This window comes from Mycena indigotica (genome assembly GCF_014461135.1).
Source record: "Mycena indigotica strain 171206Taipei chromosome Unknown Mind.scaff0006, whole genome shotgun sequence".
Taxonomy (NCBI): domain Eukaryota; kingdom Fungi; phylum Basidiomycota; class Agaricomycetes; order Agaricales; family Mycenaceae; genus Mycena; species Mycena indigotica.
In genome coordinates, this window is record NW_023503005.1 from 2611325 (window position 1) to 2636650 (window position 25326).

General features: G+C 50.9%; 14 protein-coding genes across 14 annotated transcripts; 7 read left to right on the top strand and 7 right to left on the bottom strand.

Annotated features, from left to right (window-relative positions):
* Window positions 1-314: 314 nt before the first annotated feature.
* On the bottom strand, window positions 315-1736 carry MIND_00726400 (uncharacterized protein; the record flags this gene model as incomplete). Its single annotated transcript, XM_037363965.1, has 12 exons — window positions 315-437; window positions 485-522; window positions 572-633; window positions 679-790; window positions 836-894; window positions 938-1011; window positions 1058-1111; window positions 1161-1232; window positions 1284-1317; window positions 1362-1448; window positions 1493-1507; window positions 1558-1736. 12 exons carry the CDS (start codon window positions 1734-1736, stop codon window positions 315-317), a joined length of 909 nt encoding a protein of 302 aa, XP_037219609.1.
* A 389-nt stretch (window positions 1737-2125) lies between these two features.
* MIND_00726500 (uncharacterized protein) lies at window positions 2126-3884 on the top strand (the record flags this gene model as incomplete). The annotated part of the gene is made up of 17 exons (XM_037363966.1): window positions 2126-2192; window positions 2246-2300; window positions 2351-2489; window positions 2546-2563; window positions 2619-2644; window positions 2691-2716; window positions 2764-2823; window positions 2876-2887; window positions 2944-2959; window positions 3006-3045; window positions 3097-3197; window positions 3248-3335; window positions 3391-3448; window positions 3498-3538; window positions 3591-3677; window positions 3724-3792; window positions 3849-3884. 17 exons carry the CDS (start codon window positions 2126-2128, stop codon window positions 3882-3884), a joined length of 939 nt encoding a protein of 312 aa, XP_037219610.1.
* A 293-nt stretch (window positions 3885-4177) lies between these two features.
* On the top strand, window positions 4178-6246 carry MIND_00726600 (uncharacterized protein; the record flags this gene model as incomplete). Its single annotated transcript, XM_037363967.1, has 12 exons — window positions 4178-4275; window positions 4332-4420; window positions 4464-4586; window positions 4639-4840; window positions 4890-5038; window positions 5086-5198; window positions 5254-5362; window positions 5417-5430; window positions 5486-5644; window positions 5702-5732; window positions 5778-5985; window positions 6033-6246. 12 exons carry the CDS (start codon window positions 4178-4180, stop codon window positions 6244-6246), a joined length of 1509 nt encoding a protein of 502 aa, XP_037219611.1.
* A 115-nt stretch (window positions 6247-6361) lies between these two features.
* On the bottom strand, window positions 6362-6973 carry MIND_00726700 (uncharacterized protein; the record flags this gene model as incomplete). Its single annotated transcript, XM_037363968.1, has 3 exons — window positions 6755-6973; window positions 6591-6706; window positions 6362-6536 (listed from the first exon to the last, which is right to left on the bottom strand). The coding sequence occupies exons 1-3, from the start codon at window positions 6887-6889 to the stop codon at window positions 6362-6364; spliced, it is 426 nt and encodes a 141-aa protein (XP_037219612.1). The 5' UTR covers window positions 6890-6973.
* MIND_00726800 (Uroporphyrinogen decarboxylase) lies at window positions 6874-8155 on the top strand (the record flags this gene model as incomplete). Its single annotated transcript, XM_037363969.1, has 4 exons — window positions 6874-6973; window positions 7029-7088; window positions 7136-7638; window positions 7691-8155. The coding sequence occupies exons 1-4, from the start codon at window positions 6925-6927 to the stop codon at window positions 8153-8155; spliced, it is 1077 nt and encodes a 358-aa protein (XP_037219613.1). The 5' UTR covers window positions 6874-6924.
* A 151-nt stretch (window positions 8156-8306) lies between these two features.
* Window positions 8307-10457, bottom strand: MIND_00726900 (Phosphoprotein phosphatase; the record flags this gene model as incomplete). Its single annotated transcript, XM_037363970.1, has 4 exons — window positions 8307-9302; window positions 9351-9944; window positions 9996-10088; window positions 10134-10457. The coding sequence occupies 4 exons, from the start codon at window positions 10455-10457 to the stop codon at window positions 8307-8309; spliced, it is 2007 nt and encodes a 668-aa protein (XP_037219614.1).
* Window positions 10458-11278: 821 nt separating this feature from the next.
* On the top strand, window positions 11279-14528 carry MIND_00727000 (uncharacterized protein; the record flags this gene model as incomplete). The annotated part of the gene is made up of 7 exons (XM_037363971.1): window positions 11279-11430; window positions 11473-11716; window positions 11765-12008; window positions 12341-12361; window positions 12408-12577; window positions 12623-14424; window positions 14472-14528. Exons 1-7 carry the CDS (start codon window positions 11407-11409, stop codon window positions 14526-14528), a joined length of 2562 nt encoding a protein of 853 aa, XP_037219615.1. The 5' UTR covers window positions 11279-11406.
* Window positions 14529-14617: 89 nt separating this feature from the next.
* On the top strand, window positions 14618-15915 carry MIND_00727100 (Nucleoside transporter; the record flags this gene model as incomplete). Its single annotated transcript, XM_037363972.1, has 4 exons — window positions 14618-14932; window positions 14983-15098; window positions 15156-15322; window positions 15383-15915. The coding sequence occupies 4 exons, from the start codon at window positions 14618-14620 to the stop codon at window positions 15913-15915; spliced, it is 1131 nt and encodes a 376-aa protein (XP_037219616.1).
* A 113-nt stretch (window positions 15916-16028) lies between these two features.
* MIND_00727200 (Cyclin-domain-containing protein) lies at window positions 16029-17365 on the top strand (the record flags this gene model as incomplete). The annotated part of the gene is made up of 3 exons (XM_037363973.1): window positions 16029-16275; window positions 16330-16745; window positions 16796-17365. 3 exons carry the CDS (start codon window positions 16029-16031, stop codon window positions 17363-17365), a joined length of 1233 nt encoding a protein of 410 aa, XP_037219617.1.
* Window positions 17366-18264: 899 nt separating this feature from the next.
* On the bottom strand, window positions 18265-19404 carry MIND_00727300 (uncharacterized protein; the record flags this gene model as incomplete). The annotated part of the gene is made up of 2 exons (XM_037363974.1): window positions 18265-18919; window positions 18962-19404. 2 exons carry the CDS (start codon window positions 19402-19404, stop codon window positions 18265-18267), a joined length of 1098 nt encoding a protein of 365 aa, XP_037219618.1.
* Window positions 19405-19518: 114 nt separating this feature from the next.
* MIND_00727400 (uncharacterized protein) lies at window positions 19519-21725 on the bottom strand (the record flags this gene model as incomplete). The annotated part of the gene is made up of 9 exons (XM_037363975.1): window positions 19519-19714; window positions 19761-19981; window positions 20026-20148; window positions 20195-20331; window positions 20380-20728; window positions 20776-20841; window positions 20886-21137; window positions 21189-21454; window positions 21506-21725. The coding sequence occupies 9 exons, from the start codon at window positions 21723-21725 to the stop codon at window positions 19519-19521; spliced, it is 1830 nt and encodes a 609-aa protein (XP_037219619.1).
* Window positions 21726-22669: 944 nt separating this feature from the next.
* On the top strand, window positions 22670-23491 carry MIND_00727500 (uncharacterized protein; the record flags this gene model as incomplete). The annotated part of the gene is made up of 1 exon (XM_037363976.1): window positions 22670-23491. The coding sequence occupies one exon, from the start codon at window positions 22670-22672 to the stop codon at window positions 23489-23491; it is 822 nt and encodes a 273-aa protein (XP_037219620.1).
* A 31-nt stretch (window positions 23492-23522) lies between these two features.
* Window positions 23523-24711, bottom strand: MIND_00727600 (putative cytosolic iron-sulfur protein assembly protein 1; the record flags this gene model as incomplete). Its single annotated transcript, XM_037363977.1, has 4 exons — window positions 23523-23699; window positions 23747-24085; window positions 24137-24236; window positions 24275-24711. The coding sequence occupies 4 exons, from the start codon at window positions 24709-24711 to the stop codon at window positions 23523-23525; spliced, it is 1053 nt and encodes a 350-aa protein (XP_037219621.1).
* A 140-nt stretch (window positions 24712-24851) lies between these two features.
* Window positions 24852-25262, bottom strand: MIND_00727700 (uncharacterized protein; the record flags this gene model as incomplete). The annotated part of the gene is made up of 3 exons (XM_037363978.1): window positions 24852-25004; window positions 25054-25124; window positions 25178-25262. 3 exons carry the CDS (start codon window positions 25260-25262, stop codon window positions 24852-24854), a joined length of 309 nt encoding a protein of 102 aa, XP_037219622.1.
* Window positions 25263-25326: the final 64 nt, after the last annotated feature.

Here is a 25326-nt window from a genome sequence, read left to right on the forward strand (position 1 = left end):
TTCAGTCGTTGCAAAGTCTCTGCCGCTCTGTGGCCACCAACTTCGAGTAAGTATTCGAGCCGTCTAACCGTTGTATTAACCCTCTCCGTTCTCTCCACCATTGGAGCAAGAAGCTGCTTCTACTTTAAAGCGGTGAATTGGTTCCGTCATCAAGTTCCGACTGGTTTATTCAAGGCAGCACTTGTCTCCTCCGAACGGGTCCTCCAATCCGAACGGGTCCTCCAAGCTGCAACGAATCCTTCATTCCGAATTTGGGCGTATCAATACATAGAAGCGAATAAAAATATGACAAAGGTTATTACATTCCACCAGAACTATACCGATTCGGAAACTTTGGATTTTTGCGACACGTGACTGCCTGTGACTGGAGCAGAGCTGAGCTGGTTGAACTTGAGTTGAGGTTCTTTGTGCCAGAAGCAAAGTGCTCGTAAAATATCCTACGTTGAATGAGTTGTGACCAGACCGATAGAGGGATGATCCTCACGCGCTGAGTACCGAAGATCAAGATGATGACGGTTGCAGCTATAGCAAAGATGAGGTCTGGGTTGGGAGCGACAACCGTTGCACGCACCCGACGCAATCACTAAATCAGGAATGGGACTTTCGGGTGAGGTTACACTGAGGAGACTCAGACTAACATATTCAGCAGTCATGTCGATGTCGTTTGATCCCACTGACCTGATCGCGATAATAACGTAGAGACCGAATGCCATGACGCGAATAGGCAAGCTGAGCTCGAGCACCCCTTGATTGACCTTGTGGTTCTTGAAAAGGATGACCAGGGTCCAAACTTGAACAATAAAAATAGACAACAGGGAGAAATTGAAGCACGTACTTTCAAGGGCGAGGGTTGCAATAAGAACTAAGGCTCCAGCAGCAGCAAGTGTCCCAGAGCTTAAGCAGCTTTAGTCGAGTGATTTTGGCAAGAAGAACTCACAGGATGCCTGAATCAACTGAGCAATAGAAAAAACGACGATCGCGCGATACACTCTCTGGACGGGCAACCCCAACCTTGGCTGTGTCATGGACAGCTCGTGTAGCGTTATCATGTGCTCACCGCAATGGTAGCAGCCATACTGATCAAGAGCGCAAGATATGGGGTCGCCAACATCTGAACTCAAATAAGTATGTGCCGTCTAGGTCTTGATGTGGTTTCGTACGATCCATAACCGCAGTGCTTGGGGACCTCGTATAACTTGCTTTTGGGCAGATGCTCGCACCACAAGGAACATCTATTGAACAGTGGATCAAGCTTGTGACGAGTTTAGAGTTCGTCAACTCACCTGCAAGACGAGCATAAAGCCCAAAAGAGATGCGCTAGTGGAGTTGAGAGTATGATTCGGACCAAATCGCGGACTAACAATGCCGGGAAGCCGTAGAGAATCGAGGCCTGGAACAAACATAGCTCTTTCGAGGGTTCTGGTCCGGTGGTTTTACCTGCATAGAGGCTACAGATAGCTTAGCTGGTAGAAGGGCATCAGAGCAAGCCTACAGCAAACAAGATGCACTAAAGGTTGGTCAATCGTGGGCATTGAGCCGAAAACGACGGCCACGCACACTCCAACGAGAATAAAGCCAGTACAGAGATTGATGAATGTCGGGTGCCGATGAACCTTCCTGGAAAGCAGGATCGTAGCGAGAAGGAGAGGTAATCCAAAGTGAGAAGGCCATAGATTGAGGACCAGGAAAGCGACGAGTTGCTCTTTGGTTCCCTTCACGATGTTGACGGAGGCCATGCGAAATCAAAAACGACGGTGTAGTGGAACGAAAACAGCCAGCTTGAAGAAAGGTCCACTCGCTGAGTGGAGGTTGAAAGAAGGAGTAAGTTCTATCATCGACAAGTTTCCCATTGACATACCGCAAATCATGTGCGTGATGTTTGGCAAGTTGAGGATCGACGGCAACCACCTCAAAGCTTACCTGCCTTTACTTTTCTTTGCCCTAATAACTGATTATGGTTGCCTTCATGGTTCCATCGACCTTTCCTTTCTCGCCACGCAGCTCTCTGCTCACGCGACGCCTTCTGGCGATTACGAATGCCGGCTTCTGTTCGAGCTTGGTGGGATTCTTAAAGTATCCCCTTTCCTATTCCCTGCTTGTCGCCTGCCGTCTTCCTTGAAACTCCATGACGCTAGGAAATACCATCGGTTGCAGCTTTGTGGGCGTTGTGGCTGCTGCGGCCCTATATGGAGGTACGCGTCATTTGCCCAGTGATTGGCCTTGAACTAACAATACGATTGCGCAGTTTCTTGCGTGCAGACTTGGTTTTACTTCAACAGATATGGCACCACAGATATTTGGTAGGCTTTCTTTTGTCTGTGGCGACCACCACTCGTTCACCTTTGACCAGGTACATCAAGGCGTTGGTGCTCATTTGCCTTGGATTCGATACTATTCACCAAGCCCTCATCTCCCATACGGTTTACTGGTACTGCGTGACGAATTTTAACAACCCTGATGCTCTTTCCATGCTCGTTTGGAGTATCTTGGTCAGTGTTGTCCCCCCGCTATTTCATTCATTTTCGCTCAACTAACCCCTGCTTAGCTGGAAGTCCTCTTCAATGTACAGCACCATTGCCGCTCTATCGCTCTGTTTTGCTAACTATTCATCCGTCAAGGGTCTAATCGGGCTCATCGTGCAGAGGTAGGCCGCGTTTCTCGCTGTTATTGCGCGAATAATCGTTCCAAAGCTTTTTGATCATGCGGGTCTGGCGATGTGCGACCAAGTTTCTATCCTTCGTCGCTTCACTCAAGGCCACGTAGTGTCCAACCGGAACCTCGTCCTGACCATCTTCGCTGGGTCCCTTGTGTTAGCCGAGTTCGGTTCGTTGTCTTCCTTCGACTGCTAGCGCCAAACTCACACCTCTCCTTACAGGGTGCTCTGTTGGTAAACTTTCCACATGATACATCCCGGCTACAGACTTAACATTCCATATCACACAGTCTTCACCGTTCAGTCGTCAGTCGTTCTTCTGTTCCAGTCCAAATACCGATGGTTACCTTAGCATGAAACTCAAGACGTGGAAAGATCTTGAGCAGCTTAAGGTATGGGGCGAGATCTGTTGCTTTTTTGAATTGCTCTGACCCATCCTTCAGCCACTTTCGATGACCGTCAACGTTCTTGGAGCCATGAGCGACTTTGTCATCGCCTTGGCTCTGGTATTCTACCTCCGCCGTTCTCGCACTGGATTCAGAAAGTATGTACGCTTGCGAAATCCGGCTCAAACTTCAATGCCGGTGTTTCCAGGAGCGACATGATGATTAGCAAACTCATCGTCTTTTCGGTTAGCACCGGGTTGTTGACAACACTCTGCGCAATCGCGTCGCTGGTGTCCGTGAGTTGATATTTTGACAAATATCTCCGAATAAAACATCAACCCGCAACTTCAGATAGTACTCTGGGGCGACACCCTCATCTACGTCGCTTTCTATTTCAGTCTTGGTCGCCGTATGTACCGGTCCCATATCAATCAACTGTCTGCTGATCGGTCAAATAGTCTACTTCAACTCTGTTCTTGCTACCCTCAACGCGAGAAAGGTAAGGGCCGACCCCACGCCCTCCAACGAAGCATCCTCTGAATGTAGCTTAGGATCTCCTTGCCGACGACCCTGATGACATCACGTTTTCACTTCAGACCATTTCCAAAGTCGTCCCTCGCAAGCTGAGCTCTCCCCAGGTTTGGGTCCACGTTGCAAGTGAAGCATCTGTTCACCATTTGACAGCAGCAACGCACGATTTCCATTAAAATTCAGACGACGCGCGAGGTCGATGGAGGAGGAAAGCATTCTGAGGTTGGTCATCCGTTGTGTTGATGGGCCTATGTGTGTTAATGCCCAACCTGATTCAGAGGTCATGCCATTCGGCGCAGGAAGTAGACTCATGACAATTGGGACGGAATTTTCATTTTTCTTGTATTTTTACGACGCGTTGGCCTCATGCTGACATACGGTCAACGTGGACGACTTCTCTTTCCATCGAAGTAGTTTTGCTGCCCGTTAGGTCCGCTTACGTTAGTCCGTCCAAACAAGATCGAGATTAACAGCCCTCGTGCGGCGATAACCGCGGGTTGGCCAAGAACCATCATCGGCCTAGCAAAAATGGTCGCGTTCTGCCATAAAATCTTGAGGCCACGCCCCCTCAAGTCGCAAATCCTTCTCTCGACTCTCTCCGCCACCCATGCTTATCCTTGCCCTTGATGTCTTTGCGGTTCTCTGTGTGTTTGTACTCCTCAAACGCTTGTTAACGCGTCAAAAATTCTACCCGCTGCCGCCTGGGTCTGTCTTCCTCTCCCCTTTCCCGCCATTCTTCCACTATTTACGCGTCGATACAGACCAAAGGGCCTTCCCATTGTCGGGAACATTCTGGATATGCCAGCAGAGCAGGAATGGGAGACCTTTTCTACATGGTCTGACGCTTATGGTACGCTAGAAACATTCTAACTCCTGATTTAAACCTTGCATAGGCGATATATCTAGTGTCACTGTGCTTGGGAAGACGATAGTCATTCTGGGTAGTACTCGAGTCGCGATGGACCTCTTAGACAAGCGCAGCGCCATCTACTCAGACCGGCCGACATTGCCTATGGGTAACCTCTTGGCGAAACTTCTCAGATTCTGTTTACTGAGGAGGTTGGCTAGGCGGGGAACTTGTTGGATGGAAAAACACGCTTGTCTTGCTACCTTATGGCGACCGCCTCCGCCGCTTTCGACGTCTCTTTCATCAGACAATTGGCAGTCGACACCTCATGCACCAGTTTCACCCCGTTCAAGAGACAGAGGCAAATCGGTTCCTCCGATTCCTCCTGGCCAAACCAAAGGATGTATTAAAACATATTCGCAGGTGAGTTTGGAGCTTTTGCTAAACGAGCTTAATAACGGCTGCTAATCAGGACTGCGGGGGCGAATATCCTTCGTATTTCGCATGGCTACGAAGTTAAGGAAAACAATGATCCTTTTGTGCAACTTGCCGAGCAAGCAACGGAGCAGTTCTCGCTCGCTACCGCTCCAGGTGCCTTTATGGTGGACATCCTTCCAGCTTGTAAGTCTTTCTCCTTGATTATAACCAACTCTTACTACCCTCAATAGTGCGCCACCTCCCTCGCTGGGCTCCCGTCGGTTGGCGCATCAAGGCGAATGCATGGTCGGCGACATTGAATCAGCTGGTCGAACAACCTCACGCCTTCGTGAAGCGTCAGTTAGTAAGTCGATCCTCCGTTGATTCCGATAACTCTGAGCATAAAACGAAACTTCAAGGCCGCTGGCGTTGCTCCCATCTCATTCACATCCAAGTTGCTGGAACCGAAAGAGATCTCGGCGGAAGAAGAGTTTGACATCAAGTGGGCCTCCGCGTCGCTGTACAGCGGTAAATGCGGCTCTCTTTTCTACCCGCTCTTCCTGATCCACATTTTTTCTCCAGGCGGCGCTGACACGGTAGGTCTAGTCCTATTCGGGAGGCGGACCAACTCGTTTACGTCGTTTGTTCCAGATAGTTTCCGCCATTTATGCATTTTTCCTTGCGATGACTCTCCACCCCCAAGTTCAGGCCAAAGCCCAACAAGAGATCGACAGTGTTATCGGTAGTGACAGGCTGCCGACGTTTGCGGACCGTGAAGATCTCCCTTATGTGGAAGCATTGGTGAAGGAGGTGAGTTATGTCGTATCGTTCCTGGAGGGTCAAGGTGACGGAAATCCTTGGGTATAGGTCCTTCGTTGGCATAGTGTTGTTCCTACAGGTCAGTTGATAGACGTATCCTGTCGTGTTGATTCACGTTAAGCAGGGGTCGTTCACCGAGCAATGCGGGACGATATTTACGAGGGTTACCTGATTCCGAAAGGTGCTTTGGTCATTGCCAACATCCATCGCCTAGCACACGATTCAAGGACGTACAAAGACCCATTGACTTACAATCCTGATCGATTCCTCTCAACGGAAAAGACTCCAGCAGAACCAGACCCAGACAACCTTTGCTGGGGATTCGGTCGTCGGTATGACATCTAGTCCTTGTCCACTGCTTAGTTGACGTTGGTCTTAGTATTTGTCCTGGTATGCATCTGGCTGACGCGTCATTATTCATCTCGATCGCAACGACGCTCGCTGTCTTCAACATCTCGAAATGCGTCGAGAATGGGCAGCCTGTCACCCCAGTTCACCGATGCACAACGGGAACTATTAGTCATCAGGTGGCGTTCCCCTGCAACATTGAGCCACGGTCGGAAAAGGCGATTCAGCTTATTCAGGGCGAGTAGCGGGTGCTATCGATATTTCTTCTTGTGTCGGGCTAATTATCGCTATGTCTTGCTTGTATCCTAAAGTGCTGATTGGTATAGAATGCACAGACTATATACCCACAAACCAGGCACACTAAGAATCGTTGGGAGCTGATGGTTGTGAACTTGGTGGAGGAAGAGCGACCGATTCCTTTTGTTGGTCTTCACGAAGAATACGTTCCAGGGCCGAGCGAAGGTTATCATTGAAGGAGTTTGACGCAAGCATGCCGGTAGTTGTCTCTGAGGCGAATCGGTCAACGACCGGAAAACTGCGGAAGGGGATCGTTGTGTGCTGATTTAAATAAGCGCAAGAGGCTACAAACCGGTTCACTTCTTGTATGAGTTCCTTGTGAAGGTTGTCATTCGAGTCTAATTGACCAGACTGCAGTCGTTGCTTGACTATGTCCGCCAGTCGTGCCTTGAATGCTTCATATCCATCCTCAAAAGATGACTCAGTTTTATCTCATTCAGTAGTGTGTCGACCAACAGAATTCTGTGCATTGGCAAGAAGCTCCCTACGAAGCTTGTCGAACTCGCCAGAATTCTTGAACGCCGCAACAAGCTGGTCGGGGTCAGAGATCGGCATGTCACACCCTAAAGATCTCACTCTGGGAGTTATCATCCGGCCACTCTTTACCCAATACCACCACCACGAGAATGGGGTTTCCACCACTGAAGAACGATCTATTGCTGCGTGCTGCTCGTGGTTCGCCTCTGTGGTCCTCGATGGCCCAACTTTCACTGAAAATCGCTCTGTTCAGGTGAGAAGACAGAACGCGCCCCGGTATGGGTAATGAGGCAAGCTGGGCGGTACCTACCAGGTCCAGTTCTCTTCTACTCTTTCGTAAACGCGTAACACTCTGTTCAGAATTCCGTGAGGTCCGCAAAACGCATGAATTCTTCGACATCTGTCGGACTCCAGCGCTTGCGACAGAGATCACCGTCCAACCCATTCGCCGATATACGGGGCTCTTGGATGCTGCCATTATTTTCTCTGACATCCTCGTTATTCCACAAGCGATGGGCATGGAAGTCCTGATGAACCCGGGTCCCGAGTTTCCTGACCCATTATCCACCCCAGCCGATATTGCCAAGCTTCGCGACGTTGTCGATGTCAACAAGGAACTGGGCTACGTTTTCGAAGCACTAACGCAGACACGTATTGCTTTGGCGGGGGAAGTCCCGCTTATCGGCTTCTGTGGTGCTCCTTGGACGTTGTTCGCGTATATGGTCGAAGGTGGTGGAAGCAAGACCTTCCAAAAGGTGAAGACATGGATATTCAAGTATCCAGAAGAGTCGAAAGCCCTTCTCATACGCATTGCCGATGTCTGCATCGATTTCTTGGTGGGCCAGGTCAAAGCCGGAGCTCAAGTTAGTCACAACCCTTCTCACTTACCTGTTATTCTTAATCTTCCCTTCGCAGCTCCTCCAAGTGTTCGATTCATGGGCTGGCGAGCTCTCCCCTCATGACTTTGACACCTTTTCCCGCCCGAGTCTGGAATATATCGCTCGTGGCGTACGAGAACGATTGGGGGCTGACAGAGTTCCGATGACTCTGTTCGCCAAAGGTGCCAATTACGCTCTTGCATCTCTTGCCGAGTCTTCTGGCTACGATACGCTGGGTCTGGACTGGCTTGTCGACCCGTTAGAAGCTCGCCGTCTTGTTAACGACAAGGTCGCCCTCCAGGGTAATATGGACCCGGGCGTGCTTTACGGCGGACGAGAGGCCATAGAGGCCACAGTCAAGCGCATGTGCGATGGCTTCACCGCAAACGGTGGCTGTCGAGCATGGATAGCAAATCTAGGCCATGGAATCACTCCTGGCGTTGACCCAGAGGACCTTCGCTGGTTCTTTGAGTGTGTTCACAAGTACTCGGCGCGGACGTAATTCAACGAGACATGTAGTAGTAGAGAATACAGATAGCAAGGCTAGTTGGTAAGGTGGGGAGTTGTGGGTGTTGAGTGGGTAGATACAGCATGCAAAATAGAGCGAGTTCGATAGCGAATTCCGGTTGTGTTGGGGAAAGAATTAACTTAGCTTATGCAATGATGTCTGCCGCGCTAAAACTACTTCTGCGTTTGCGGACGGGCCGCAGTCCCGGTCGAGTGGACTTGGAGGCGGGAACAACAACCGCTGAAGCGTGGGCTTTCATCCACGTATCTGAGCGCTCAGCAGCTGGAGTTCCCTTGTTGATAGTCGCAGTAACAACGTCTTCCAATGAAGCGGAGGTTTGGGGTGCTGCTCGTTTGCCAGCTAATGTTGGCAGTCTGGATGGAATCCCTGACGGAGTTGGCGTTGGATTTAGTCTGCGTGAGGTCGTTTTGGTCCCGAGGGCGGCTACAGCAGCTTTTGCAGCCGCGGTAGTCTTAGTTGTCGCCAGTCTCGGTATCTTATTCGGGCCTTGGGTAGCTTTAACCGGCGATGCTCGTGTGTCACCGGTTCCGGCTTTGCGGATGTTGGCGGCTCCGGCTGTCGATCGTGTGACACGTGATGGTCGCGATTCTGACGAGGTGATTGTTTTCGGGGGCTTGGTCTTGACCCGGGTCGTCTCAGGTCGCAAATCCAAGGCTGGCAATACGTCCTGGGATTCGTCTTCCTCGTCGGAATCGAATTCCAGGGTCCGCTTGGTGGTGGGAGTCTTGCGTGGCTGGCCCGGTGTCGCGATGGCTTTTGCTTGAGCTTGGGCAGCAGCAATATGTCGACTGGGAGTGACGGGGGCGGGGTGTATGGGTGATGCCGGTGGGGTAACATCCATGCGAAGAGGTTCATCGTCGTCCGCTGGAGGAGTAGCAGGGGTGACAACAGGCGCAGTCGAGACACTGGTGGTGGCCGCTTGTTGCTTCTTCATCTCGTCTGCAGCTGCCCATTTACACCACTCCATCTGCTTCAGATAGAGGTACTGCTGTTGAGGCCCAACAACGCAACCCGGTCGCACGATTCGCATAAAAGCGATTGCTTCATTGGCAGTAAATCCATATTTCCAGATGAGATAAGCGCCGATAAGAGTTCCAGTTCGACCAAGACCAGCTTTGCACTTTTGATGGGATCAGACAAAACGAACCCCATTGCTAAGGAGACCTACATGAACTGCCACAACTCCTCCGCGTTCAATCACCGGGTCCGCGACATCTAAAAACGTTCGGACAATTTCGTCTGTTGGATTTGTTCCGTCGTCGAAATATAGTTCCATATGGTCAATCCCGCGATCGAGGAATGTGCCACGGTCATATAATTCCGTGTTCAAACGGACGACAAGCCTGACGCCGCGTTTGTCGAAGTAATCTAGGCAGTTTAGGAAAGGCGTAGGCAGCTTTCGCTGGAGAGCCAGTTTGCTGTTGGTGGAGGACGCAAGCTCGCCGTTTGTCTTGCCACTTTCCTTTGCCTCCTTCTCTCTCTTGATCCACGCAGTGTCGACGGGAGACGCGAAAGCAATGAAATGGGGTGTTACCCAGTTCCAGTCACCATTCTCCACTTTTTCGTAGTATTCATAGTCTTCGACGCTGAATTCATTCATGTCGCAAAGCCCATGCTGCATCGCCTTCCAAACTCCCCACAAACAGTCCTGTATACCCAAGTCAAAGTCTGACGGACCACGGCCGGCGTCGCGAAAAGGCATGAATTCGATTTCCGCTATCGGGTGAAATGCTTCCCAAGGGGCACGACGCTGCACGATCATCTGATAGAAGTGGGTCTGAGCAGATCATCAAACTAAAGACGCGAAACTCACGACGAACAAGGCAAGAAGTAAACCCGCGTTTGCTTTGCGCTTTGGGTCATTTGACGAATACAACACAAGTCGATGAGGCGCGAGGTCCTTGTCCTACAAAACACGTGAGCAGGGGCAAGAGAGCAACCACGCACGGACCTCGAGGAGTTCATGGATAAGGATGCAGGCTTTGTAGACCATGGCAATGTTGAGTGGCCCCCAGTCCTCGAAGAACGAGAGATAAAGAAGTTGGTCGTCTATCGTGAAATAGTAGTAGGTGGCTGTATCGTCGGCCGCTGCGGTTTCTGCATCTCTTGGACGCGTACGAACACGTGGGCGATGGCTGGGCTCCGCGGCAAGCCTGTTGATGACTGTTGGATTGGGGGCAGGGTGCTGGGGGAAGGTGGTGAAGAACAGGCTATTGCGAGTAAGGCAGAAGAATAACGCGACACATAATGTAGCTACCGTTCCCCAAAGCGGCATAAAGGATCACACTTTGGTGGCATAGTTGAGTAGAAGGCCTCACAGGCGTCAACGGCGCGCCGAACTGATTCTGGTTGAGAATAAGCTGTCTGTCACATGCGTCACGCCAACATCGTTCCTTCACCTTGTCGTCCAGGTTCCCTCCTCCCCCCAACCAATGAATGAACTCTCTTCTCATAAAACACCCCTAAGTCAAATACGTGACTCAACAAAGAGCTTGAGGTGCCAAACCATAGGATCTTCGGTGTGAGTCCTCCAATCTCACGACAAGACAATTAAAGTCCAAGGCCGAGTACAGTGGTGTACTCATGTATGAAATGCGAGTTTTCTTCTTCTACGAGTAGATAGTGAGCATTGACGCGCTTAGGATTGTTCTGGTGATGAAGCGACAGTCCGACTCATGGCTTAACGCGACTCTTAAATAAGGCTGACAGAACACACATCCTCGAACACGAAATCGAGAAAGGGGAGTATGAGAAGGGTGTAAGTTCATCTATTTGCCTCCTTAATAAATCGTCCACAGGCCATTCGACAAAGGCATTGTACTGTGCAGGCAATATCACTGTGAATCGATTCTGCGTCCTTGTGCCAGCTGTTCAAAGTCGAGATAATGAATCAAGAACCATTAAGCGGCATCAAGCGCCGGTACTGCTGCTTCTCCAAACCGTACAAATGACCCATCGCCATCGAGACTACGCTTTTCAGCTTGATGATCCTTGGAATGCCACTTGCACTATGTGGCTGACTAACGCCTCAGAAATGCAGCTACTGGATGTTCAATACAGTCGCTCTTGATGTTGCCGCTATGGCGAGTACTTCAACGGCGCGGGCGCGGAACTGATTCAAGGTTATGCCATGCGTCAGATTCTCTCCTTGTCGTCCTGCCTCCAGGTGCCTCCCCCCCAAACAAGCCTAAAGGTCAAATACGCGACTCGACAAAGGGTTCGAGATGCCAGACCATAAAATCTTCAATGTGAGCTCCTCGAATCTTACGGTTTTTTTTATCATGTCCTAGGCCATGTACAGTGGCGTCCCGGTATACGAAATGTGGGTTTTCTTCTTCTATGAGCAATTATGTAACAAGTTTAGGATGTGCAAGCATGTCGCAGTAATGAAGCGGCGGTCCGACTCGTGGCTTAACGCGACTCAGATCCTCAAAGTGGCTGGTTTCGATAAGGCTGACAGAACACACATACTTGAGTGCGAAATCGACAAGGGGGAGTATGAGAATGTGGAAGATGGTTACGGCAAATATCAAGGTGTGTGGGTGTAGCTATTTACCTCTTCACCAGTCAAATCGTCCACAGGAATTTGGATTCCATTCGACAGAGGTGTTGCCTTGTGCAGGCAATATGACTGCGAATCGATTCTACGTCCCCTTCTCGACTTTCTGCCAGCCATTACACGTCGAGATAATGAATCAGGGACCACTAAAGCACCATCCAGCGCCCGTCCAAACCACACAGACGACTCATTGCGTCATGACCCCAATGGCATCGAGTTTCTAGATGAATTTCAGAACCTAAGCTTTTCAGCTATTGACTTGGATTCGTGAATGCTATTCGCTTTCTCATATCAAATAAGTAGAATCAATGGCTTTGGTGAAATCCGCATGGCGACTATAAGACTAATAATAAGTAGTATTTGGCTGACTGACGCGAACTTGGGGAATGCCTGTCACGCGTCACTGTAACCCCGACATCATATTCTCTCCTAGGCCTTGTTGTCCAGGTGCCGCACGAGAAATTCTTCTCATTCGGCAGCCCAAAGGTCGAATACGCGACTCTACAAAGAGCTCGAAATGCCAGACCATCAGATCTTCAAGGCGAGCTCCTGCAGCCTCAATAGCTCACATTTCTGATCATCTTGCAGGCCACTTACAGTGGTATTCCTGTGTATGAGATGTTGGTTGTTTTCTACGCGTAAATTTTCGAGGATTGACACGGTTAGGATGTGCAAGGGCGTCGCAGTGATGAAGCGACGGTCCGACTCGTGGCTTAACGCGACCCAGATTCTCAAAGTAGCTGGCTTTGACAAACCACAACGGACACGAGTTCTTGAGCGCGAGGTTCAAAAGGGAGAGCACGAGAAGGTACAAGGTGGTTATGGGAAATATCAAGGTGTGATTCTTACTGCTTTCTCCTCAAAAAGTCAATCGCATCTAGGAACTTGGATTCCACTCGACAGAGGCCTTGCATTGTGCCGACAATACAGTTGTGAATCGATTTTGCGCCCTATCATCGACTTTCAGCCAGCCGCTAAAAGTCCCCCTCTGGCTCCAAAACATCTAGTCACAGCTAGTTCTTCGCGTCCTTCACGCAGAGCAGGAAGTGATGCTGCTGTTGGTACACGCTCATCTCGACGACGCAACCCTCACGCCAATGCTGAGTCAGATCAAGAGACAATGTCGGCTCGCGGTTCAGACAATGAATCAATGACCCCTTCTCCATCTGAGGTCTCGTCAAGCTCCCGTACCCCTTCTCCAATCCGCGCAGATGACACATCGCGCCGTGGCCATCACGGGATTGAGTTTGCAGACGAATATCAGGCGAATGACCCTCGCGCCTATGCTGATCAACTACTCGAATTTTTCATCTCAGACTCCAACACTATCCCCGAATTCGTCAGTGACCGTGCCTCCGACTTTGATGCGAACATGGCTATTGATGATGACGGACACACTGCCCTGCATTGGGCTTGTGCTATGGGTCGCATTCGTATCGTCAAACTACTCCTCTCCGCCAACGCCGATATATTCCGTGTTAATAGCGCTGGACAGACTTGCCTAATGCGGAGCGTCATGTTTGCCAACAACTACGATGTGCGCAAATTTCCCGAATTGTACGAATTACTGCACCGATCCACCCTCAACATCGACAACTACAATCGCACCGTATTTCATCACATTGTTGATGTCGCTATGTCTAAAGGCAAGACCCATGCAGCTCGGTATTATATGGAAACTGTTCTGGAACGGCTCCGCGAATACCCGAAAGAGCTTGCAGACGTGATAAATTTCCAGGACGAGGATGGAGAGACCGCTCTGACTATGGCTGCACGTTGTAGAAGCAAGCGCTTGGTGAAACTTCTCATCGACCATGGCGCGGATCCAAAAATTGTCAACAACGACGGTAAAAGTACTGAAGACTATATTCTTGAAGACGAGCGGTTCAGAGCGTCGCCGGTGCCTGGAATTCCACACCGTGGCGGCGGCGGCGTCAACGGACTACCCAACTACGTATTTGGTTCGTCTCACGCAGAGCGCCCACCATTGAACCATTCAGTTGTCGGACAACGAGCGAGCACTCGTTGCGTCAATGACATGACAAGTATGCTTGATAGCTTAGCTGCGTCTTTTGATCAAGAATTACGAGACAAGGAACGCGACGCTTCTCAAGCCCATGCTCTCTTGGGCAACATCCAGGCCGAGATCTTAGAAAGCCAGCGCACGGTTACACACCTTCGTGGACAAGCAGAGAGACTACCCCAAGCACAGGCACATTTAAAAGAGTTGGAAAATGCCTTGCGAGCCAAGATGGATCGTCGATACCGGTTGGGCTGGGAGCGATGGGTAAACGACGAGGTGGTCCGCGAGAAAACTATCCGGGCTGCTGCAAATGGCCAACTTGTGCCTCCGGGATTACCCGATAATAACGCGATGGACACAGACGATGAGGCTTCAAGACTGAAACGGAAGTTCGCACAAACTGAAGATATTTCTGATCTTATTGCCTTGCACTCCAACATACCCCCGAATCCAGAATCCTTACGACAAGCTTGCCATGATTTGCGACTGGAGATTGAACAATTCAGAAAACGGAGAAAAACTACATTCGATGAGCTAGTGACATTCCAGGCAGAGACGGGGACAAGCGGGCGAATGGGAGACTATAGAAAGCTCATTGGCGCTGCTTGTGGGGGAGTACCTCCTGGAGAGGTTGACCATGTTCTGGGAATGTTGCTTGAGGTGATGTTGATTTTTCAATCGTCTCAGAAAAAGCTTACCTTTCTCAGACATTGGAATCTGAGGAACCAAGCGCGTCTTCTGCAGCTTGGGGCAAGGCCGGATAATTTCGAGTGTACATAACGGTGTTTCTGTTGCTTTCGTTGTCCTTGTCTGTACACCCATCGTGTTCGTTGTCACATGACCAAGAAATTTCATGACCACAGCTGTCGTGCCCAAAGCACAACTAACTTCAGCGCTCTACAAGCAGCTGACCCAGGGCACGCGGCTACCATGGACGACCAACTTTAATCACCTACGACCCCTTCCTCGTCATCTTCGTGTCACTCAGAAGGGTCAATGGGACGCATTTGACCCAACAAGCAAGCAGGACACCCATGTCCCGAAAGAGCGCATAAAGTTTTGGAACATAGTGCCAGGCGACCGTGTCCGTATCCGCGGCAGATATGGCAACAAATTGCGTGAAGTTTATAAAATTCGACGGCTAGAAAATATCGTCGAGTTCCCTATAGTGCGTGCTAGGCTAGTCATCCAGTGTTAATGTTCTGACTTTTTGGAAAGCCCGAGAGCAGTGTTTCGTCTGAACACCCCGCCTACTCTTATGCGAGATGCCAGCTTTACATTGGCGACTACGACTTCCCGCCATTGCCCGGTTCTACAGAGCCTCGCAAGGTTCCGTGCGTGTTTTCTGAATTTTTACTTGTTTCCCTCCAACCTCATTCTCTGTCCTTTAGCGTCTTTGCGAAGCGTGTTTCCACTTCATCCCCCGTCTGGAATAGTCGACAACACCGATGGCAATGGGAGCGATTCGCGTCTGCCACAACACCAGTCGTTCCTCATCTCAAGGGACAGAAGATACTCATTCCATGGCCCAAGGTACCCCGGAAATCCCACCCCACCGGTATGCAACTCTTCTCTTTTTTTTTTTCGTCAGGACGGTGTTGACTTGAAAATGGATTAGCTGGCATGTACGACACGAAAAAAGAGGACGTGTACAAAGTCACCTATGTGCCACCTTCTTTCGCAACCAAACTTTCTGCGCCGCTTGTTCGCAAGCCAACTGAGGAGGAATGGATTGCGGGGATGTCACATCCCACGAAGAAGCCGTGGTTCGGTGATTCGCCACCAGTGGAGAGCTATCTCGACCGCGAGCTATCGAATCCCCATTCCCGTGCCAAGAAAATGAAGCGCTGGCAGTCTCACAAAGCCTACCGCAAAGCTTTACTGCGTGATTACATCGCAGCTGAAATGCGAGAGCTCAACGGACGGAAGAAACACGAAGCCAGGGCCGATGCGACATTCAAGTGGCGACAGAAGCTCACTGAGCAAGAAGAGAAGGAAAGGAGAAGACGGTGGTTGACTTTGGCTGTTGCGCAAAAGTCGAAGCAAAAGCAGGCAAGAAAGACGCGCAAACAACAACAAAGACTGGAGCAGCTAACCAAGTTGACCTTGTTGAGGGGTGCAAACCAGGTTATCCCAGAGCAAAAAATTTAAAAAAACGATTAGCATAGATTTGTTGGTAGCCGATCAATCAACCCGTGACATAGCGTGCCCGTTTTTCAGTCTGTTTACCCCGCCACGAGCCAATTCTCGCTACGCGTGCTTCTATGTTGGCGACTTTGGTGCAAACCCACGATATTCCTCATAAGCAACGGACTGGAACTCACCGAAATCCAACCCGAAAACCATCAGCCATTGTGGTTGCTCCAACGCCACCTGCGACAAGCAGGCCCAGACCTCCCGCTCCCCCTCCTCCCGCTCCTCCACAACCACAGCAAACGAACTTCGATATTCACTCCTACTCATCGCCAGACCTTCTTAAACTGCTTGCCTCTCTCCTTAGCCAGATAGCAGGTCCGTATCGTAGCTATTAATCTTGCCCGACATTTTCTCATTCAGAAATATCAGCTACCAACGACAAACTCGACTCAATTGCACACACTGCCCCGCCCTCCACAACGCCCACCCGAACTACCCTAGCCACCGTTACACCCACCGATGCTCCCATATGGCGAACTTTGACCACTGCCTCGAGGACAGCAATCTCGACTCCAGCATCAGTCCTCACTTTCCATGCTCGCAACATTCCTACCATCTCGCTGGAGGCCTATCTGCTCCGCATCCTTAAATACTGTCCAACCACGAACGAAGTCTTTCTCTCGCTCCTTGTTTATTTCGACCGTATGTCGAAACTCAGCACGGAGGCTACCGGACGGACGTTTGTCATAGACTCGTTTAATATCCACCGTCTGGTCATTGCGGGCGTCACCGTCGCAAGCAAGTTCTTCAGTGACGTCTTCTACACCAACTCTCGTTACGCCAAGGTGCGCTGTTTCCGCTTATCTGGCCAACGCCTTTGCTTAACCCTATCCAGGTCGGGGGGCTGCCCCAAGCGGAGCTTAATCAGCTCGAGCTGCAATTTCTCCTCCTGAACGACTTCAGACTCGTGATCCCCCGAGAGGAGATGCAGCGATATGCCGAGCAGCTTATTATATTCTCCAACTCTCCTGAACCTGTGCGACACACGCCGGCCTCTGTCACTGCGCCAATGCAAGCTATGGGCGCCATCGATGCCTACGGTGGCCGCATATCACCGAAACTCGCAAATGGCGGGCCGAGCCAAACTCCGGACTATGACACGGAGACTGAAACTGAGACTGAAGGCACGGAAACTGATGGCGGATGGACGACCGATGACGAGCCGACTATTCGGCCTGCCCATTCAAGCGCTGGCTCGAGTAGCGACGACACTCGTAGCCTAAGCAGTGCAGATGACACGGGTGATGAGGCCGACAACGAAGAGGCAGATTCGATGGATATGGAGATAGAGGCCATTCAGGCTGGGGAGCGCACGCCAGAACTGGCTATGGGCGCTGGTGATAGGACACCCGAAAGGCGAGCGGCAGGAGGAGCAAGGACACCAGCCCCGATGACCAGCTCATGATGTGCATGGTCTCCACCGTTTTTCCCAGCGGTCCGGTCCTTGCATCTATAGAAAGCCCAAGTCGCACGTTTGGTGTGACGAGTGCTTATACCCTCATACTCTACTCCATCCCGTCAAACGTTGTGGTGGCGGCTCAGCGACACTACTTTCGCGTCCGGCCCAGTCGTCCGTAATGGCGACTGTGTTTTACGCCCTGATGGCACTCATTGCTTTTCTCGGTCATCTACGACGTTGTGGAACCTTTGGACGTCGTCAGAATCACTCGCCAGTTAACTAATCAAAGTATTCGACACATTTGTAACTTACTCGCATCAAACACAAACTACACTCGATTTTCGCTCAGTCTTATCTGATGTAAGGTAATCATGGTGCCTGGTGGTATCGAGAAACATGGCCGTGGCTAAGTGCTCATGGCGAGTTGGTTGAAGAGTGCTTTGGAAGAGAAGGCCACCGCGTCACGCTTGCCGCTTGCAGGAGCTGCGCTCGCTATATATAGAAGCTATCAAGCTCAGTTTTACTCGTATCTAATCTACATAATGGCACTTTCGCCTGTAAGAGCACTCAGCAGGCAGACTGTGAGGTTCTGACAGCTTCGAGAGCGTTTTGCAGCGACAGCAAGGAGCCTGCATCGTGTCTTTCGAAATGGTTATTGAATCAGGTCAGTTGGCACATAGCAAGGAAAATCATGGACCTCAGCTCTAATATACTCGTCTCCATGGCCTCTATCGCCGCAAGATCTCCTATCCCGCCCAAACCATGGATGTAGCATTCGTCAAGCCAGGGCTATCAGACGATTCAGAGGTCGGAGAACTTGCAATTGTCACCAGCCTTGACATTTTTTGGTTGTACTAGCACATAGGAGTTTGGTCACGAAGCTACCAAAGCACTCCCAACTGAGGCTACGAACAAATACCAACCAGAACGCAATCACGCCATGCAGCATACATAAGGACAACAAATGAGTTGCCCTCTGGCGATCCTGTGAAGAGTGGTTTGGGATCTGTAGGGTTCATTGGATTGACAGCCGGGGTTGCTATTCCCCCGCTCGTAATGTGTAGTGCCATTGTGGCGCGAATTGCGTCGGCCCAGATGATGTGTTCCCCATTGCGAGGGACCTCAGGCTGCAGGACGGCCATGCGGTAGATGGCTGCCGCAAACAGACACGAACCCGCCACCTCCCCAAATCCGTCCTCGAGGTAGTTTCGCACGAGTCCTTCCTCTTTGGTGAAGCTCATGGCGCCATCGATGATCTCCAGTATCCACACCGAAAGATTTTCTATGGCATCCTGTGTCCAGTTTACTCTAGGCGACTTGCTTATCGTGGCAAGCACGCGGACCATGCCTGCCGCTGCCCAGGCATTGCCCGTTGACCAGGGCCACACATCTTGGTGCTCTGGCCCGATGATGTGCTGCCAGACGCCCGGTCCGGTGGGGGGCCGGAGTATTTCGCGGTATAGCCCACACTGCCGATAGGCCTCGAACAAGAGGTCGGTGTCGTCCAGGTCGGCTGCAGCATATGCGAGAAATGGCGGGACCATGTAGATGAAGTCGGCCCTAATGTTGCGTCAGGACAAGCCGCAACTCACAGCCGCTCACCATAACTCGGCGACAGACACTCGGTGGGAGATGGCGTCGTTCGAAAACCGTGGCGCGGCAGTGGTGATGTAATCGATCTCACTCAGAACCGCGTCCGCATAACGGGCATCGTGTTTGCCCAATAACACAGCGCTTACTCCGAGACTCGCGGGATCAGCGAGCGCGCCCTCTGCGTCAGCAAAGCCATTGGGCCCGCTTCCAAGGACTATTCGCTCAACTGCATAGGAGAGAGAAGGAACACATTCCGGAGAGACACTGGGCACCGGAAACGGGGAGGAGCCAAACACCGAGTATTGCGGGTCGTACAGCTCAAGGAGTGCTTGTGAGAGAGTGCCCACCTCCCAAGAATGAACTGCCAAGTCGATTGCGACAGACGTGACCAGAGCGATGTTGAACCCAGGGTCAAGAGCGAAGGGGTTGACTGTGAAGTTGCACAGTGCCATGCATGAGAAGGTGTAGGCATTAACATACTTTAGAAGATAGGGAGAAAAAGAGGATTTGGTACAAAATTCCGTCCAAATTTTTAAGCGGGTATTACTTAAGTTAAGTATCGTGATTTAAGCACTGTCCTTTGCGTCCGTCGCCGCAACATGGCCGACACCCATCCTATTGAACTCCTCCTCCTTCGCATCGATACCACGCACGTGCCACCAGAAGAGCACACCCGCAATCGCACTGATGACCGCCATCGAGCCGTAGTTCCACACCAAGAGTGGATCGGTGGAGAGCGTGACAAACGCTTCAGAGAGTGCACTGTCGAAATATTAGCGCCAATTATATGCCATGAGACATCACGAACGAGGAGATGGCGGAAGTAAACAGGAAGATCGACATGACCAGTGAGCGCATGTTCTTTGGCGCCTTGGTGAAGGCGTACTCGAGACCAGTGATGGAAGCAAAGATCTCCGAAAATGCGACAAGAATGTACGAGCCAGACTGGATCCAGATGTTCAGCGAAGAAACCAGTGCATTTCCATCGCCGTCCTCGCAGGTGCCAACATAGTTTCCGCAGGGGTTGGTCTGGAATTGATTTAGAACAGATTAATACTGGGGACACAACTGACCTTGTAGATATAGGCTTGTAGAACAGCTGCCCAGATCATGGCGGCACTGCCGGTAAAGAAACCAGCAGCGATTTTCTTGAGCGCAGAGAAATTATAGCCTCGTCGCATGAGGGCAGGATATATCTAGGGAGTCTGTCAGCCTTCACAGGGTTTGTTAGCATGCACTAACGAGCTGGTCGCAGATCGGAATGAAGATGATCAGGGCGAGCGGGTCAAGATTGGACAAGACGTCGTTCGGCAGGCCATGAGTCGACATCGTTGAAGCTTGCGAGATCAAATTGTTCGTCAGTTGACCATAAGTGAGCCCTAAAGCAAGGGGTTACTTGGTATACGTTGGCGATCGAGAGAGCTCACAATAAATTGGGAACCACAAAAAGACCCAGCAGGCCTTGATGCCACGACGAACCTCATCGACCCAAAGATCGTCGAATGTCATCCACGACGGTATTGTTTCCCCACGCGCTACAACTCTGCTCGGTTTTGCATCTTCCCAGAAGGATGGACCCCGGAGGTTGCTGATTGTCGTCGCAGGATTGAGAACAATCTTGCCCTTTGCGGCAAAGCCAAACAGCTTGAGGAAGAGCGCCAATACTGAACCCGTAGGTGGAGAGCGAACATATAGCTTGTTGCCGGCAAGGAGGACGAGAGGACAAAAGAGGAAGACCGCGGTTGGGAGTGTGTATGCTAGCCAGAACCCAACATACTGATCAAAAAATTAGGTCAGATTCGAAAGCCCGAATAATTTGTCACCTTTTCTGCATAGACCATTGTGATCTGTCCGACCAACGCGCCGACATTGATAAACAGATAGAAGTACTACAGAGTGAGCGGGAATTTCAGGTGGAGACGGATGACCATACCATATAGAGTCGCGACACAGTAATGATGGGGTCAACAATGACACGCTCCCCCGACTTTGTGGTGCGGATGAAAAGCTTGGTTCGACGATACTGCTCCGCGACAAGAGGAGAGATGTTGGCCTTGAATAAACCAGTGCCGAGGCCCATTATGATCAGCGCAAGGATGAAGATGCCCATGGACGTGTTCGGCTTCTCGATGACGCCAGGAATTGCGGGAATAATGAGAATAATGTGACCTAAAAGTGCGATTCCCTGGAGGAAACTTGGTTACTGGGCCTAGATCGAAAGGGTCAACAAACGCACGACTGCAATCGACACCGTCTTGAACCGTCCAAGGTGGGCATCCGCAATGTAAGCGCCCAAAAGCGGGGTAACGTAGCACCAGAAGGTATAAAACGTCCCGATACCAGTGGAAGTTTGTTGACCTTTGCCTAGCGCTCCAGATTGATGATCAGTCCCTCCGGCGCCAGTATGCGAGCCTTTGGGCAGGCCGTGTTGGATGAAGTTGGTGAAGACAATGCTAGATCCATAGAACGAGAATCGTTCAGCAGCCTCCACGAATGCGATTACTTCTCAAGAGCATTAACGTCAGAATGCATGACCAGCAAAAAGAAACTTACAGTAGACATTCCAGGGCAACGAGTCTGAAACTCGCCGCAGTGTTGCACGCTCCTCGTCGGTCGGGAACTCGAGACCGTCGTGGACTCCATCGTTCATCTCCAGCGGTGCAGATTCGGTGAGCGATTTGGTATCGAAAGCCAGTTCAAGTTCAGCCTTCTCTTCCTTGAGAACGTGAGCCTGAGCAATAATGGCGTCTGTGTCTGTCTGCAGTCCGGCCATTGGAGAAGCGGGTGGGCGAAGCAGAAGCAACCAGGAAACCGCTCTCACATTCGAAAACTATTTATAGGTCGGCCTTCGATAGGTGCCATGTGGTTCGAAAGATTTAAACACAAGCGAAGAAGTGGTGCGGCTGTTGCGCTCAGCGATTTACTGCGATTCGAGTGAGGATATTTTAAGCATTGACAGTCAATTGGGCCTGATTTTCACAGAGTGGCCGGTTCCACAAGTTTGAAACAGGTCAAGCCTTGCAAAAGGGCACCGAGGAGTCCGGAATTGAGTTGCTCGGAAGTAAAAAAAACGGGGTAACCAAGTGTGACAGCTCGTGGGTCACTGATCGCCGACTCGGCCCGCGAGAGCAAGGTGCGTTTTCCCACCGATATGACTGTAGAGCACCAATGCAACAAGTGGATTCTCTGCTTACTCGAACGACTCCGACCCTCTTCGGCGCGCCCATACCCGTTTCCGATAACCTCCCGGGCAATGTATACTTTGTCTTGCATGCCAAAATACTCATTGTTCGAAGTTTGCGTCTTGACATTGTCCTCCGTCGTTGATTTCCCGCCCTGCAATTTTTTGATTTAGTAGTCGAGAGTGATCTGGTGCGACCTGCTAACATGCTCACTGCACAGAAACGCCCACAACCTATGCCCGCTACGGTGGTCACGAAATTCCCGATAGTCGGAGGCTTCCAAATAAGTGGAAATTCTACATATAGGCAATGTCATTGAACAGGCAAAGGACAGCAAGGTTCGCAATTGTCTGCGCGTCACTTTTCTGGCATTTCGCACTCCTATTGTTCTTCGGAAAGCCATAATGCTCAAGTAAGTCCCACGCTCCCTGCTTAACCTCGACTACACTGGATGTACCCATTCTTGCCTCGGGAGCTAGAGCGCGAAATTTTCCTTCATGTTGCTCGCAGGCGACCAGCATCTGTTCCAACCCTGATGCTTGTCGCTCACCGCGTCAAGGAATGGATTGAACCTCTTCTCTATCGCACCTTGGCATTCAACCCGGATACTGTCATTCGTGGAATGGTCGCGTGCTGGGATGTCGACCGTTTTCTGCAAACCGCGGCCCACAAACCCCCAGAATTCTTCGCCAAAGCAGTCCGAAACGTGTTGTTTTCACGTATCGACGAATCCAAAATCATCGAGGTGCTTACCCTGTGTCCAAATATCGAAAAACTGTCACTATTGTTGGTGGGCGAATTCGGGGAGCCTCTTGATTCGCTGGCGGCGGTGTTCAACCCGCTCTCACCTTCGCAAATATTCTGTGCTACGCAAGATCTTGTCCAGATGACAAGGGATTTCGAATACTGTGTTCCTGCCTTTGCCTTCCTCACTCACCTCGAGGTGCTGGGGGGCTATGAACAGGACGACGACGAGGGACCCGAAGAAGCACAAGAATTTCTCATGACCCTCCCCCAATTGACTCATTTGTGTTTCTCTGGGGGAATGATACTGCATGAGGATATTTGCCGAAATCTGCTTGAAGCACTTCCCATCAGAATCCAGACATTTGTGTGGTCAGCACAGGAGAGCCACGATTTGCCCGCTGAGCTTCTGGACGATGTCCGTTTTGTTGTCATCTACCCTCCCGACAGCACAGATGCTGATTGGCAGCGGGGTTGCCTCAATGGAAGGAATTTCTGGACAGCCGCTGATGAATGGGTAGCCTTGCGTCGAGCTGGAACTGTCCAGCATTGCTTTTCATACCTCCAAAATGGTGAAGAGAGAGAGGGTGAAGAGGAGGATGACGACGAATGACTGGCAGGACCAACATTGTGCATTGCATTCACTATGTTACAGGCTGTACTCTCCATACCCTTGCTTCTCCGTCATCTCCAGTTGTAGCCAGCATATCTTCAAAGTCTGAACGTGGACACCAAGAGACTGCGTTGACATCATGAACTCCATGGGCCTCAGGGTATTCAGCGATCAGTCTGTGTTCGAGCGTTTCCGGGTTCTCCTTATGCTATGTTTGTGTTAACGGTGACAAGGGAATCAAGGCTGCGAACAAACCGAAATTTCCCAGATCCGAATGAAACCGTCCCCTCCAACTGCTGCAAGCCAACCCAGCGATGGAGTACTTGATTTGCCGACACCCCAGCTAACAGAAAAAACTGTTCGTTGGTTTCCCGAGATTACCAAAGCGCATTCCCATTTGTGTTCTGCTACTCGTCGCCATATGCGCACCGTTTTGTCGTCAGAGGCTGATGCAAGGTAACTGTTTGTCGGTGACCAAGCCAAGGACCAGACAGTCGACGTGTGACCAGTGAGAGTGGAGAAACAGAACCAATCATCTGAAGGGTCGTCTATGTACAATTTGATGGTGTCGTCGTAGGATGCAGAAGCCAAAATCTGGCAGAATTCAAGACTCTGTTCAAGGCAACAACGAGAACGTATACTGACCTCTTCTGTGGGGTGCCACGCGACACATTTGACATCTTGCGTATGCTCCATGAGAACGCCCATGCACTCAAAGTCAGAGTCGGGATGCACTGAACGTCGACTGAGTCTGAATGACGGGTTTGGCGCGTAAGGCATTACTCGCCCTCCCAGATCCAAACGGTCTTGTCGCGGCTGCAGCTGGCAAGAAGAGTACCGGAGGCCGAGTAAGCAACGCTCTTGCACTCGGTCTCGTGGCCCTCCAAAAGACTGGCGCATTCCCATTCGCCTTTCTCTCCACCTTCCTCTGCTGCCTCTTGCTCCCAGATCCCGATGTTAGCATCGAAGGATGCGGTTGCGAGAGTTTCGCCAGATGGCGCCCACGCTATTGACCTCACAGTTTTTGTATGGCCGGTTGGGATGGTGGTTATGTGGGTGAACGACCTTGCGGGAGTATAAGAGTACATTCGAACGGTCTTGTCAGCAGAGCAGGTTGTCAAGAGGGGTTTGGTTGGATTCCAGGCTGCATGCCATGCGCGATCCGAGTGTCCAGAGAGTGACTGTACCATATCGATGCGATAAGGTAGGTCGACCTCCATGACGGAGCAAAGACGTGATTAGTCACACTTGCTGGTTCATTCTGTCAAACACCGGATTCAAAGCCAAGAGCAACACTATCAATACAAGCGTATTCTACTAGTACATTTACACTGGCACAGATTACAAGTCTTCAGTCTCTTCAATATGCGTACTCTCTGCGACGGCGACCACGCTTACGACGATGAGATGTCTCGTATTCACGCCGAGCTTCTGCTCTCTGGTGGCGAGGAGTTTTGCGGATACCCAGTGCCCGCCTGACCTTGGTCATGAAAGAGACATGGGAGGACCGACCCTAAAAAAAATCATTCTCAACCTCGATGTCAATGATCAATGCTACTCACCATTGCGTGAAGCTCTGCTTTCGCATGCTTACGGCCTTGTCGAGTGGTATTCGGATTGGCGAGTGCGGCTTCTGGAAATTTGTTAACGATGCTGCCAGAACTAAAAAGCGGAGAAATTTCTCACTGTATCCACCAGCAACTCGGTCGGGATCGCGTCGATAAAAGGCGCGATGGTGGCGACTGTGGGTATTGCGGCCAAAAAGAGGCATGTTTGGGTTGGGATATATGGTTCACGGTTGGAGGATGAGATGTTTGTGTGGGTGGAGCTGTCCA